This window comes from Amblyomma americanum, chromosome 1 (assembly GCF_052857255.1).
Source record: "Amblyomma americanum isolate KBUSLIRL-KWMA chromosome 1, ASM5285725v1, whole genome shotgun sequence".
NCBI classification, from domain to species: domain Eukaryota; kingdom Metazoa; phylum Arthropoda; class Arachnida; order Ixodida; family Ixodidae; genus Amblyomma; species Amblyomma americanum.
In genome coordinates, this window is record NC_135497.1 from 142,642,615 (window position 1) to 142,658,542 (window position 15,928).

The window sequence follows — 15,928 nt, forward strand, 5'->3', positions numbered from 1 at the left end:
TCACAACCTGTAGGTGTATGCGTCACGAGTCAGTGATGGAAATAGGAAGGAAGAAGAGGACATGAATCTTGGTGGTACAACAACCAAACCACCCGTGCTGTCCTTGAGTCGCCTCAATCTCCATATGAAATTGTCTATCGGTAGAGAGGTATTCTAAAGTGATTCCAACGCACATCCACGAGGAATTATCAACTTGCTGGTGGAGTAAAGACAATGTAAGGTCCTCTTGGTGTGTCTGGAGATGCCTTCTGTCACCACAGGCATCATGTGCCCGGTGGTCTTGGATGTAAGCATATTGTAAGGCGGCAGAACTTGTAAGGCGGCAGAATAAAGAAACTTCTGTTGCACAAAATGCTCAAGCATGCTTTTTGGAACCACATGTGCAACAAGCAGCAGCAGCTCTATCTCACACTTTTCATGTGCACACAAAAAGTGTGAGGTATAGCTTGTTTATTTTCACAGAACTGCCATGTGAAATATACCTAGATGTATAATGGAATTGAATCTGGGAGGATGACGTGTGCCACCTGAGGGAGCGTCATGGTGCAAAAGCAAACATTGTCCAAGAAATGGAACTGCGTGGCTTGCTGAAGTATTGGGGGAGGCCTTGGCTTCGACCCGCTTGGTGACATGGTAGACTGCGATGAGGTCATAGCAGATGCCGGCAAGGGTATTCGGAAAAAGTACAGACGGCTGAAATTGTGCAGCGCTGCTGAACAATTAATTCAGCTGCTGAGACTGTCCAGCACACGTGACGCCGGGAATACCCCTTTTTGAGTGATGATGCCACCAGTAATGAGCTCGGCTGGCGTGACATCCAAGGCTGGGTTCCACCACTCGGTGCCTGCAAGTGCAACAAACACACCAGTGCTGTTTTTCGTCCTGGCGGAGCTTATGTTTTGTGGTCATGTATAGAAAAGCATTTTTCGTTACTGTTAGCCATTTTGCATAATAATATACTGTCAAAAACAATAAAATAATATGCACACTACAACTGGCAAACAAATACAAAACGATGCTTCAAGAATCTGCGCCAGTAATGGCACAGATCTGGGTGTATCGCAAATGGTGCAATGATGCCATCGAAGCTGCTGCAGACAGTGTTTCGAAACTAGCAAATGCCTGACATAAGATGTCTAATCCTGTTACCAGTACACTATAAATAGAATAATCGTTCGTTAAAATTAAGGCACAATTGAGTTTGATCTTATTTCAGAATTTAGACAATATATGCAATTCTCTCTGGACAGGGCTAAAAGATGACACACGTGGTCACCTGACTAGGCCCTAGTGCCGGCGCTCGGTCGCTGCAAGCACCTGCTGAGCATTGCCAATTGGCACAGGAAAAGGAACACTGGAGAGGTTTCTGCAATACCTTTGGCAGCAATGTACTATTCTAGGGTAACAGACCCCCCCTCTCTCCAGGTTCCGACCTGTGCCACTCCGTGTGTGGGCGCCACCTGACAATGCACTTCTGGTTTTAAGAAGAGCCCACTGTGCTGGTCTCGACACCGGAAGTGCTTTGTCAGGTGGCACCCACACTCACAGTGGCACAGGTCAGAACCTGGAGAGAGGGGGGGTGTCTGTTACTTTTGCCCATGATAGTGTACTCTACCTTCCACTAGGCTTTAGTTAGTTGGGTTGGCTTCTCCTCATCATGGCGATGTGGTGTGGAAAACCCTCAAGCATACCCCAAGTTCACCTTGTCACACGGTTTCACAGCGCAAGCACTGCCAGCATGCAGGTGCTAAGGCCGCGCAGCTAACCTGTCTTTGCATGCGCAAAGTGATCGAAGAGCGCCATTAGGAGAAGCACCACTTGCAAGGGCATGGCACGCAGTTCGATATATTGCGCGACTTCAGTCTACATTCACACTGGGTTTTCAAGGGGATAATCTGTGTGTGCGATATACAATTAAACCTCGATTCAACGAAGTCGGTAACAACGCACTCGTCTCAAGTTTTGGTTTTTCTGTCATCATCCTCTTGTAAGTGCCACAAGCACACCGCAGGTATGAAGCCACCGCTGTCAGCGATGCAACCTCGAAGCTGTAGCGTCGACGGCAGCCTCGCGACCGGCCATGTCGTTGGCCCCCTCCCTCCCTCGCATTTCCCTTACTCTTCTATCTTTCTTCATTTCGGCGAGAACGAGGAGAGTGTCCTACAATCATCAACCAATGAAATGAAATCAGGCCAACCCTGCTCCTCATTTGCTGCCATAAGCATGAGTGTGTGTGTTTTTTGCACATGCGCGCATCGTCTGAGCTGGAAGCAAGGTTGTAAGGTGTGAAGCTTACGACAGGCTTCACAGCTGATGGGTGTGCCAACGTCATTGACCTTCCAGTCCTTTTTCCCAAGTTTTGGGCATCCGTAAACGTAAACGTGATAAACGTGGTGCACTGACTTCGAGCACAAGCAGCGTGTCACACTCGGCGCCGATTCGCTGATTTCGGACGAGATAGCGAGAGCCACGGGCTGGCCTGGGAGACTGCCAAGGCTTCGCAGACGCTCGTGGCAGCGCCACCCACACTTCGGCACGCGCTCCACTCAACCACTTATTCCCGTGATAAACGTTTTCCGCAGGTTCGATTCCAGTCAGCGATGAAATTTCATTGCATTGAAAGTGCGCCAAAATCTACTTCGTTATGTTGAGGCTAAAAATATATGGTGTTCTATGGACGCAAAAGTTATGAAAACTGGAATACTTCCTTACATCAAGGATTTCGTTATATTGGAGTTCGTTACATCGAGGTTTAACAGTACATGAGCTTGACTGTACTTCTAACACACAAAAAAAGGTTGAACAGCAAAATAGGCATTTCCAAAATAGGATTTTTATAACGCACAGGGCCATTACATGAAAAAAGGAGTGCACTGAAGTTTGTCACACTCACAGAAGCTATGTCGACCTTTTGCCAAGATGGCCACCAGAAATTGGGGGAGTCAACCTACACGCGGAGCCTATAGCTAATTGTAGGACTTTTGACTGCTGGCTTTTAACCGGTGCCTCCACAGACGCCTGCGAGGCATATCTACGCGTCACACGCCTGGCGTCATAACGCGTCAGGCGTCGCACGATCAGCGGCATTCATCTCCATGTGCCTTGTGCTCGCGCCTTCATGCTTGATTAGCGAATTTCACGAGAAGAGCGGCTGTAACAGCTGCAGTCAGCTCGGACTCGTCTCATGGAATTTAAGGGAGTCGCTCATCCTCCGACTCGTGTACACCGTCATGCTGGTTACGACACATGAGCGGCACGGGTAGTGCGGGCACCGACACCTAGCAGGCACAGATCTGGGTGCCTGCTGCTCGCATCTTCTCCTGAGTGCATGCACGGCACGTGCGCCTGTGTCCATAGAATCGTCGCGGCTTTAGCTGTGTGCACTGCATGATGCCATCCTACAGCAGGTACGCTGAACCGAAGACATGATGCAAGCATTCCAGAAACGTTATTCACTTGATAATGAATACTTTACTATTCGACCAAACATGTGCATAATCTTAATAAATAACCCAACACAAGAGCCATTAATAACATGCCCCTTGTGCATGCAGGCACTATCAAATTTCTCAACACTCTTTCACATGCAGCAATATTCCCTTTTGTGTTGTTCCCAGGTACATCCAGTACTGATCAGACAAGAAACGAGGCAATGCAGCGCCCACATTTCAGCAAATGCCACCTGTGCAATTATTAGAGATGCACACCAACCAACAGATTGGGCAGAAAACCCTGTATGAGTGTGTCAGCTGCCCTCTTTTGAGCTGTAGGTTGAAGAACCAGTGGTCAGTTGCACCACCCTTGTATTTTCTGAAATAATTTTTCATGGTTAACAGATTTTTGATTCCATATTCGAAGCCATTTTTCATCATAATCATGTCCAATTCATACTCAAAAATTTCAATATTCGTACACCCCTACCTATTGACCTATTGGTTTGGTTTACGGGGTTTAGTGTACCAAAACAACTCGGCTATGAGGGACGCCGTAGTGGAGGGCTCGAGATAACTTTGACGACTTGGGGTATTTTAACTGACATCGCATAGTACATGGGCTTCTAGCATTTCGCCTCCATCGAAATGCGACTGCCGCGGCCGGGATCGAACCCGCGTCTTTTGGGTCGGCAGCCGAGCGCAACAACCACTGAGCCACCGCGGCGGGCTATAGGTAACAAGTTTGAACCAAGTGATGGGAAAATTTCTAAATACGATTTTCTCAACAATCAGTGTGCCTTTTCTTGCTAGACAAATGTCAACATACCCAGAAAGAGCCATAACATCAATTTTCAACAAGAAGACATGCTAGATAGAGTTGCCCTCAGTGTCTGTCCCTTTAAGTGTTGACAGAACAGCTCAGAAATGTGCAAGTCAGCGGTCTGTCTGTCTTGCTTTCATGTCCATGTCTTTACACTGTTCTGTTAACTCGCCCAAGCGTCCACTTTGCCCTTTAAGTAGTGGTGGAGGCATGAGGCAATGAATGCGCCACCGACCATTGGGAGCCAGCTCGATGCCTTGTACGTTGGTCATCTCCCTTGCGGGCCTCTCCTCAATGAGAACATCCTTGCCGGTGAGCACTCTGACGTCCACGGTGGTGGTGGGCGATGCCACGTAGAATGGTATACCATGATGTTTGGCGCAGATGGCCAGCTGGTAGGTGCCTGCAAAGAGGGAGAGCAGTGTCACCTAGCACGGCCAGCTTGCAGAATGAGTGTGTGAAAGGCACAGGTGACAATACAAGTGGCACCCATAAATACACACTCGCTTTAGCATTAAAAGAGGATTCTGAAGCAGCCCAACCCTACAGGATGTATCGTCCATGCAGGTACTGGACTTGGTACTCCACTCCAATCCCATCTCTCCGCCTGACTTTCAGCCAGCACCCAAATGTCTTTTCCTTCCTTTCGAATCACACAAAGAAACGAGCAAAACAAAAACCAACCTAAACAACCCAAGCATTGAATAAGCCCATGTCTCACTCCACTGTATGCAGTCAAGCTGTCAAGAGCCTGTTTTCCCAATTGCTATGGGCACGTGAGGAGCAATTTACGCACATCTGCCCTGAGCATTAAAACCATGAGGGACACAGATGTGAAAATACAGGTGAAACATAAAAATGAAAGACGTACAAGCTTTAAAAGTGTGCCCAAAAAGGGGAGGGGGAGATAAAAGCGGAAAAATCTTAAGACGCAGCGAAGGATAAAACAAGATAAAGGCACTACCAACAAGGGATCACAGAATCATTAGGCTATAGGTTGCACAAGAAAACTTAAGTGTTCATCAGGCCACCCAGAAAATTTAGCTCTTTTTCCGACAAGGAGAGGGATGCAGGGAGAGGGAGGTTGACGAGGGAAATCCTAGAAGCCCTCCAAATTCATCAAGCTGGTGAACAATGCGTGAGCACTGCATCCCTCTCCTTGTCGGAAAAAGAGCTAAATTTTCTGGGTGGCCTGATGAACACATAAGTTTTCTTGTGCAACCTATAGCCTAATGATTCTGTGATCCCTTGTTGGTAGCTCGCAAAACTGCCTTCCAGTGCTATTTGTGCACCCATGCAAATATCAAAATCTATTCAAAGTGTGCCACCTGTCTCAAGTCACTACTGGAAGGTAGAGGAGGGTACGCACCAATCGTGTTGGCCGTGTCGCCATTGGCGGTGACCCGGTCAGCCCCGACTACGACTGCATGCACTCGGCCCGTGGCCAGCAGGGCAGCGACCATGCTGTCACAGATGACTGTGGCTGGAATGCGGTCGTGGAGCAGCTCGTATGCCGTCAGCCGCGAGCCCTGGTTGCAGGGGCGTGTCTCGGTGCAGTAGGCGCGCTCCAGACGGCCACTTTCATGCAGACGCCGCACCACACCTGTGCACGTGCATATATGTCATTGTAACCTTGCGTGTCATTGTTTATGATACCTCACAGGCAGTATACATGCAGCACATGTGCAGTGCGAACTGTCTTCAATATTATTAAATGAAGCACTCAAGAATTTGCATTACGAACTGGCGCACAACGCAAAGCTAAGGATGTTTTCTTATTGGATGGCATTTTGGCAGGGCTATAGAGGTTGCACGGTATTCCCCCAATATCATCCAGGCAAATATCATCACTATCATCATCAGCCTAGCTGTGTCCACCACAGGAAATGAAAAAAAAAAATTGGTTTTTGGTGAAAGGAAATGGCTCAGTATCTGTCCCACATCTCGGTGGACACCCTAACTGCAGGGTAAGAGAAGGGATAAAGGTAGGAGTGAAAGAATAAAGCTAGAAATAGGTGCCGTAGTGGAGCTCTCCAGAATAATTCTTACCGCCTGAGGATCTTTAACGTGCACTGACATTGCAGAGCACACAGTGCCTTTTGCATTTAACCCCCACCGAAATAGGTCGGGTTTGGTTTTGAACTCAGGTACTCCCCCCTATTGATGTTCAGTTAGCCCTGCAGAAGCCACAGCCACCTCATATCAGTAACTGATCTGATCCACCCACCAGATTCTCTGCTGTCTTATGCTGTGATTTTCTTTCCTTGGTGGTATCCACTCTTTTAACTTAAAGGGGCCATGACACCATTTTTCAGACTCAAGCTGTTCATTGCATGTTGTTCACTATACGTCCCGGCACAACTGGACAAAATATGAGCTCATTTGGCGCAGCACATAATTTGTAATTGAATTTTTAAAACTTCTCCTGAACGGTGTGGCAGTCAGGCATCACTGGCGCAATCGCGGTTCGTGATGACATGAACCAACAGTTACGTTCTTGCTAGCGACTGAACAATTGAACTGCGCAGTGTGCACACGGGAGTGAGTTGTTCTTTGTTTCAGGCTTGGGGTGTAGTGAGGTGAAGGGGGGGAATTTGGAGGGGGACAAAGGCAACAAAGGCCTGTGTACTTGCTTTTTCTTTCTAGCTTCTGCCTCGTCTTGTGCCACGGCCGCACACAGGTAGGTGCGTGCTCTCCTCCGCACCGACCGTGTGTGCAGCAGTTTTGCAGCAGACGACGGCACTGTCAGTTTACGACGTCATTCAGGCTGCTTCAATACGGCTGTCGCTGCTAAGGGGAGGGGATTAGAGCCGATAACATTCAAATTACATTCTCTAGCTCAAATGCGCGCTTAGAGCCCTAAATTTTTTAAAAGTATATATGATAACATCGTGGCTAGTAGCAGCAACGTAAAAGCACAATGTGTTAGGAGACCATGTCATGTCCCCTTTAAGGGTCCACCAGTGATCCGGTCTCCACATTTCATCCATCAGCCTCTTTTATTCTGATTTCCACTAGCATGTCACTAACTCAAATGTGTTACAGAACCCGTGCTCCTCTCTGTCTCAGCACTGCTCGGACAGTCTTCTTTTCATAGGTCACTGCACTGCTCTTAAATTTTATTTCAAGCCTTTTCCCTACCTTCCATGCTTTGGATGAGTATTAGCAGGATGCAACTGTTACTGTATTTTCAGGTGTACAACTCGCTTTTTTTTTCTGTACTTTTTGGTCGATATGTATTGTACAACAGTGCAATTTACACAGCCAAAAATGACGTGCCGTTGCACATCATCATTTCCTGTTCCCAGCGACTATGCTTGAAAATAAAATTGATATGTCCAAGAAGAAAAAATTTAGTTAATCTTTAAATGTTATCTAATGGGTAGAATCGCATAATCTCGCCATTAAACGAGTCGGCCGCTGCATCCACTCCAGCCAAGCTCTCCCAAGTTTCGACTTCGGCATCAGTTCTGTCAGTATCATTTCCATTTGGCTTTGCATGCATCGTGCACTGTTCTTGCTCAACATGACATTAGCTGCGAGTTGAAGGAGCTACGACGCAAAATTAAACTTGCGTGAGGACTCTCTGGGCAGAGCACATTGTATGTACAATGTGCAGGAATATGGATGTTCCGAACACTTTTCCGCCCCACTGTGTGGATGATACAAATGTGCAAGTCGTGATCACACCTTCGAACATTAAGTGCTGCCTGTGCATTGCCTATGCCAGGATTGCCATGCAGTTGAGCGGTACACACTGTGAGCAAGTGAGAAGTGGCGTATGGCAGTAAATTCCATCAGCCGAAAAGAAATCTCTGCAAATGCATTCCCAGTGCTTCTGCATATGAATTTTGTTCCTTTTGGATGATATGAATTTCAGATGACATGAATATTTTTAGCAACCCCATGAGGTTTCGTATCACTGAGATTCTACGGTATTTATTTCTCCGGCGGGACACCAGTGCACTGCTTTTGAGAGCTGGAGTGTGCCTTGGTTTTTCTTTTTCTGCATTATTTTTAAGCCTACCATTGTACGTTGTGTAATTGATTCCCTGAATAATGTGCTGAAAAAGTTGCTTACCACAGCAATGTCATCAGCCAATCGGATTTGTTGCCGAAGTGTCATTAATTCTTACACCTGGTTCTTTTCAACTAAACCCCCTGACTGTCTCCTCTAGGCATCGAGTGAATAACAGCAAAACGATTGTTGCAAGCCCTCAAGCCATGCACGGGACGGCACCTGTCGACGACGAATTCGGCACTAGGGCATGCAATGCAGCGCGAGCGGTGTTATAAACATGTCAGTTGGAAACCCGACACTGCTTCGACACCAGTGCTCCAACAATATCACGTCACTCTGGCCGACACCCTTCTTAAGTGGTATTTGCTCACTCCTCCTGTGATGGACCACGGTCTGTGTGACATTCTTGTAGATATTTTTCAACATATCTAAAGAGCTCTGCCACGCCCTACTTATGCAGTGCCTGCATGACTCCTCACATTTCAACTGAATCAAATATTTCACCGTAATTGTAACGTATACATCAGGTGTATCTTACCGGTACTCACCTATGGGACTGAAACATAGAAATGAATTAAAATGGTTCAACTTAAGTTAAAGACGACGCAGAGAGCTATGGAAAGGACAATGATAGGTGTAACGTTAAAAGGCAGGAAGCGGGCAGAGTGGGTGAGGGAACAAACACGATTTAATGACATCCTAGTCAAAATGTAGAGGAAAAAATGGGCTTGGACAGGGCATATAATGCGAAGGCAGGATAACCGCTCGTCCTTAACGGTAATGGAGTGGATTCCAAGAAAAGCCAAGCATAGCAGGGGGCGGCAGAAAGTTAGGTGGGCCGATTAACAAAAAAGTCTGCGTGGGCAAGGTGGCTGCAGCTGACACAGGGCAGGGTTAATTAGAGAGCTATGAAACAGGCCTCTGTCCTAATGATGATGACGATAATGAATCTACGAAAACGATACGTAAGGATTTATCGTATTCTTCATTTCTTTATAGCCCGATTGATGGCATGATTACTGTAAGTTGTCGAATTGGCTGTGTCAATTTTGATCTTCCGATCCCATTACCAGTCGCCTCAATAAATATCTTGTAAGTGATAGGTAGCAAGGTAAGCAATTAGTGCTCTATATTGTCTATCCTATAGATTGAAATTACTCAAGACTTCTTCCATACTTCTAGTACAGTCAAGGTCGTGAGACACTGCATGTACAGAATGACAAGATTTTCTAACACAAAGTCCCACTGTCCTCCAACAGCTCTCTAGTTATCCGATCCCCACTTTCAGCTTCTTCCGCTCAGCATCGATTTCACAGCTTTCCTTACTTTCTCAACCAAAACTTTCATTTCTTTGGGGCCACTACTTCAAAATGTTAGTACTCTGTTTACTCTAGCTTGCCCTGACACTTCAACTACCTTCATCATATAGCCAATGATGTTGCCATCTTCGTCTCTTAATGTCTAAATCTCGCTTCTCCTCATGGCTTGTCTTAACTTGCATCCACGCTCCTAGTTAATCATCCGTACGCCACTGAAACGGCTCAGCTAGTGTTACCTTATCTGTGACACTCAAAAGAGAGCAAATCATTTCACTTGTGTTAGGACTTTCATGCTCTGGCAGTTCTTAATCAAGTTCTTTGGTTTTTGGGAAGCTAGTCAGCACCCCACCCAGCTGCCCTACCTCTTAACATCTACTGCACACACTGCACTCATATTGGTAAGCTTCTCCCATTCAGTGGGTGTAGTACACGAAGCAATGTCCCATTCCTCATCACCATCATCATCATCCTGACTACACCCACTGCAGGGCAAAGGCCTCTCCCATGTCTTTCCAATTAACCCATTCTTCAGCCAGCTCTCCCGCAAACTTCCCCGCAAACTTCTTAATCTCATCCGCCCCCATACCTTTCTGCCGCACCTTGCTAAGCTTGCCTTCTCTGGCAATCCACTCCATTACCCTTGAGGACCAGCTATCATCTTGCCTACGCATTACATGCCCCGCCCAAGCCCATTTATTCCTCTTGATTTCGACTAGGATGTCATTAACACACGTTTGTTCCCTCACCCACACTGCCCGCTCCCTGTCCCTTAAAGTTACACTGATCATTTTTCTTTCCATAGCTCGCTGTGTTTTCCTTAGCTTCAAATCAGATATTATATTATCAAGCGAGATCCAGAGCTGCTGCACTTTTCCCCTCACCGCCAACTTGTTTAACTGCTTCCTCCTCGCAACTGTTCGTAGACTAATTCTAGACTAGGCTAACTTGAGACCTTACCATCCTATGAACACTACCTCTCCTCTTGCCTAAGACTTCTGCATCTCATACTACCAGGATGAGCACAATTTATTAAGCAAGCTTAATTTTCAGTCACCCCTTTTGGGCTCTTTTACATTCACTTCCTGTTCCAGTGTTCGTGGAAGAAAGTATTCTGACCCTTCGATTACAATTCTGTCAACATTTCGCTCCTACTACAAGCTGCCACGGTGGCTCAGAGGTTATGGTGCTCGGCTGCTGACCCGAAAGACGCGGGTTCGATCCTGGCCGCGGAGGTCGAATTTCGGTGAAGGCGAAATTCTAGTGGCTTGTGTACTGCGCAATGTCAGTGCAGGTTAAAGAACCCCAGGTGGTCGAAATTTTCGGAGCCCTTCACTGCAGTGTCCCTCATAGCGTGAGTTGCTTTGGGACGGTAAATCCCCATAAACCATAAACCAATCTCCCCTATTACTCTAGAGGCTATGCCATTACTTCCTAAAGTCAACTCACCTGTTTTCCCTGCTTTCGCGCTGAAGGAGACATATGTAGCAAGTTCTGCGGTTTCACGTTACCCACTGCCTACTCAAAATCTTCAAACCTTTTAAACATCAAACCATCGTGACTGGTTGCTGAAGCGCACCATGGCACAAGTTATTTTATCATCCACACAAGACGAGGTCAAAGACCAATTTTCCAAGCCTTTTTTCGCCGTTAAGCCAAGCTCTAGTCCAGGAAAAAGCTTGTACCCATCCCCAATGGGTATCCAGTGGCATTGGGGATCAAACCCCGCACCTCCCGCATGTGAGACGAATGCCCAAACCACTGGGCCAGCACTGCGGTCAACCTTGCACTATATTACGGCGGTTGCCACTCCCCCAGTATTGCCTATAGGTTTGCTGAAGTTGCCCGCTGTGCTTTCACTGGTAAGGAACCCTGCATCATAACTGTGGTGGTGGATATTTGCAGTGACATGAGGATCTGAATCGACCACTTCGCGTACATGAAACCGTACATGAAACTGCGAATGCCGTGCAGCCACGCAATTGTGCTCCTCCAAATGGAGCAACCATGCTTCAAATTGCTTTCCGCTATGTAAATAAAGTATCTAAAGACTGGCACTTCCTCTAGCAGCAACGCCTTGGCCTCCTCACCGAGTGCAGTGCCGTAACCCGCCGTGGCCAAGGTGCCCGCGTTGCAATGGGTGAGCACGCCCAGTTTGCCGTCGCCAGCCGCTGCCCGACAGTTGGCCACCACGTGCTCTGCTCCGTACTGGCCAATGAGTCGGTTGAAGGCCAAGTCTGCGGCTAGCATGACTTCTGCCTCGGCACAGATTCTGCGTGGACAGCGAACCAATGTGCAACCTCAACAGATTAACACTCATCCAGCCTCATTTGAGAACAAAACAAAGCCCAGGTGAAAGACAAAACGTGCAATTCATGGTTCCCCTCATTCCTATTCACATCAAGGGCGTGCAGTGAGGACAAGGATTATTTTGAATAATAATAGTTCAAATCCACCATCCTAGACAGGAAGATAAATACACTTCTCGAAGATGCATGAGCAACAGAACAGCAGGCACTGAGTCAATGCTGCCTGTATTAGTGCTTTTTGACGAAAAGGAAATGGTGCAGTATCTGTCTCGCATACTGGCGAACACCTCCCCACACTTGAACCACGCCATAAGGGAAGGGATAAAGGAGGGAGTGAAAGAAGAAAGACAGAGAGAGGTGCGGTAGTGGAGGTCTCCAGAATAATTTTGGCCACCCGGGAATCTTTAAGGTGCACTGATATGGCAAAGCACACATACGTATTTTGCATTGCCTCTTCTTTAGTGCCAGCCACACCACTCGCACTGCAATGGGAGTCCTTTGGACACCCCTGTTCGCTCCCTTGTTGCGATATAGCACCACTGGCAGGGAGACACGGCTTATGGTATGGGACCAGCTGCTGGCATGGCTGGCTAATGCTCCTCTCTAAAACGCCACCTCACGAAGAAAAGAACATTTGTTCATTTCCCAGTGTGGATCGCTAATGATGGGCTGCACTCTCCCTTTCCCAGTTAATGCAGGACCGTAAAGAAAGGGGTGGTTTGAGAGGACTTGATTTGTTGCAACCGGGGCTATCTAGCTAGCACCAGAGTGGGGATGGGAAATGGCTGAGTCCAAGCTGTGACGAGCAATCACAAAGGCTGCTATGTAAGGAGTGCTGCACATGCAGTGAGCTGCATTATTTACTTTACTTGACTCTGCATTCAAAATTAGCCATCGCCCAATTCCCACTATGCAAGCTTCCATGTCCCGCCAGTTGGGAAAACTTTCAGAGCATGATCAAGTTTCCAGGCTCCAACTTCCCTCAAAGGATTTCATCCGCTGTCACATATAACTCAGCCATGCTGCCTCATGAAAAATAACAGCCAAAAGTCCTTCTCTGCAAAGGAAAAATGCCTGAAAGGCCAGCAGCTCAAGCAATTTAAGCCGAGAAAACACTATTTAATAATTCGGTCCAAACTTAGAAAAGTTCTTCTGCTGCTGGTGAAAGAATGGAAAGGGGTCAGCAGTATATGAGCTTAGTGGAAACAATTCAAGCAAATGGTTTCAAACGTAAATGAAAAGTGTCTTATATCAAACAGTGGTTTTTTGGCGCTGCTGGCATTTAACTATTGTCAATATTTCATGGAACTGAGAATTCTTGTGAATATCCTTGCTTCTGCTGCACAATTTGTAAAGGAGACTGTGTTCTTGAGTCTCCAATCGAGTTGTTTATTTCTCAAGCTGTTTTAGCATGGAGTGTCCTCCATCAACTGATAGATAATGTTAGTTACTGTTCCACAGATATTATTATTGTCAAATGTACCTTCACTATTTAAACACAAATGCAAATAAAAAAGAGCAAGCAAGGATTTCTGATGTCGGCTCCAAAGGGACACAGACAGCAGCTCCATTCAGCTGCTGTTCTCAGCAACAATAGACTCTATGGCTCTTTTCCGGCTAGGCTCAAGCAGGCTCAAGAGACACATTTATGGCTGAGAAAACTGGATTTAAAAATTTTCCCACCCCTCAATTGAAACTTGTGATGTCTACACCAATGATGACGCCATGACTGCTGTTAGAAAGTGAATGGTGGTGTAGCGTAGTCTCTGAGGTCCACTCGCAACAAACTGTCTTGATGTCACCGCAATTTGCTTCTGAAATCGGGGCAGTGATAGTGACGCCTGTGCTTAACTTTCTGGCCTCTTCTATAGCTTGCCGTAGCTCCGTTTCAAGTGAAAATAGTCTCATTGTGATTAGAACACCTTAATCCATCGGTACAGGACAGCTTCAATTTGTCGTCAAGTGTCATTTTACGCTGGCTTCTCTTGAGTGTTGCAGTTGACAAAGGCACAAGGAAGTTCAATCATGACTAGAGCTGGGATTTTTGGTACATGTGCCAATTTTGAAGTACCCCAATAATTGTGCTCGCTACCACTAGACATCTGGCAAGCTACTTGCACCAAATTCTTCTCACGTTTCTTGTCCCGAATTTACGCTGAGTGCCCTGGAAAATTATAGTCGGTAAGTCTTTTTTTCTTCACGCACACGTGGATGACTCAGCCATTAACTTTGAACTGAACACAACTTATTCCTTTCTCTGTTCTGTAGACAACGTGCTCTTCTGCCTCACACTGAATGGATCCTTTCATTGGCTTCCGACTATCAGTGCCAGCTTTGCAAAAGAAACTACCGGTGGGACAATTCGGCATATATTTATGAATTCTTGCCTAGAATTCTGATCCAGTGGACGAGACTATGAAAGACTGACAATCATAATGACTGCCCAAGCTTCAGATATGGAAGCTGTCCTGCCAAATCTCAAACCTAAGGGTTCCCTAACCTGAAGCATGTTACTTCCGTTGCCCACACACTGCACCGCATGCCAGAGGAGATTCGCGGCGTGCATTCTTGAGTTAACACATTTGAGTCTGAAATGCTCTCGAATTATATGCAGTAACACCTGGTTTTCATCTCCACTACAAGCCTTCCCTTGCCACCTGGATTAGTAGTGGCTCATTGAGATACATTTCTAAGAGCAGCAAAGTATTAAGCAGGGAATCGCAACTAGGTAGCAGCCCCAGTGAAGGAATTAAACGTAACATTTGCTGCCACAGAGCTACTACAAGAATACAAAACATAAAACTGAGCAGGGGACAAGACACAGGATAGAAGCAAACCGCACGAGCTCAGACTAACAACTGCTTTATTTGAGCGAAACCACTTTCCTTCAAAAGCAAAAGGCATGTGCCACAAACATTCAACGCACCACACCCAGTGAAATCATCTTATCAAACCAAGAAAGTGAAGCTCTTTCTTACAGGTGTATCAATGCCTCACTAACACACTTATCAGGCCCAGAACATACAATGAGCAAGGCTTCAATGATTTCACGTGCCTTTTTGTCCTTTGCACGGCCTATAATTTTTTATGCATGAGAAGCGGCGTGCATTATTTTCCTTTTTTATTCTTTTCACTAGAGTGCCAGTGTTTTGGCAGGTGCTGCCCACAATCCGAAGTCAACGAGTTCATGTGCTCTTGAAGACGCTTATCAATGGAACGTCCCATCCGCCCTACATATACGGAACAACAGCTGAGAGGAATCTCATAACTTCTGTTCTGCAGGGCATTTACTTAGATCTGTGGTCAATTCCACATCCTGATTTCTTCCGATTATTTTCAAGGGACAAAAGGGACACGTGCAAGGGACAAAAAGGCGCGTGAAACCATTGAAGCCTTGCACATTGTAAGTTCTGGGCCTGATAAGTGTGTTGGTGTAGCATCGATACACCTGTATAAGAAAGAGCTCCACTTTCTTGGTTTGAAAAGATGATTTCGCTGGGTGTATTGCTTTGAGTGTTTGTGGCACATGCGTTTTTCTTTTGAAGGAAAGCGGTTTCGCTCCAATAAACCAGTTGTTAGTCTGAGCTCGTCCTGTTTGCTTCTATCCTGTGTCTTGTCCCCTGCGCAGTTTTATGTTTTGTAATCATGTCATACCAGCCAGCCCCTCATCGCTCACTCTTGCTACAAGAAACTGCAACAAGCACTGTCCTAACCATAGAGGTGTACAGTATCGGGAAGTAAGCTTGTTTCTTTCTTTGTTTGTTTGTTTGTTTGTTTGTTTGTTTGTTTGTTTGTTTGTTTGTTTGTTTATGCAGTTTAACATCCCAAGGCGACTCGGGCTATGAGGGACACCGTAATGAAAGGCTCAGGGAATTTCGACCACCTGGGGTTGTTTAACGTGCACTGACGCACAGCACACGGGCCTCTAGAATGTCGCCTCCATTGAAATTCGACTGCTGTGGCTGGGATCGAACCAGTGTCTTTCAGGTCAGTAGCCAAGCACCATACCACTGAGCCACCGTGGCGGC

General features: G+C 46.5%; 1 protein-coding gene across 2 annotated transcripts in view; it reads right to left on the bottom strand.

The window, feature by feature from the left end:
* Positions 1 to 381: 381 nt before the first annotated feature.
* The window catches only part of LOC144113768 (methylthioribose-1-phosphate isomerase-like), a 30,478-nt gene continuing 14,931 nt past the window's right edge, over positions 382 to 15,928 (bottom strand). For both annotated transcript variants that reach the window (XM_077647078.1, XM_077647079.1), the window contains exons 4-7: positions 11,682 to 11,863; positions 5,624 to 5,857; positions 4,490 to 4,657; positions 382 to 844 (exon numbers count right to left, since the gene is read on the bottom strand). In XM_077647078.1, coding sequence (XP_077503204.1) covers positions 726 to 844; positions 4,490 to 4,657; positions 5,624 to 5,857; positions 11,682 to 11,863 — 703 coding nt within the window. In that variant the 3' untranslated portion in view covers positions 382 to 725. The remainder of the gene's footprint in view (positions 845 to 4,489; positions 4,658 to 5,623; positions 5,858 to 11,681; positions 11,864 to 15,928) is intronic.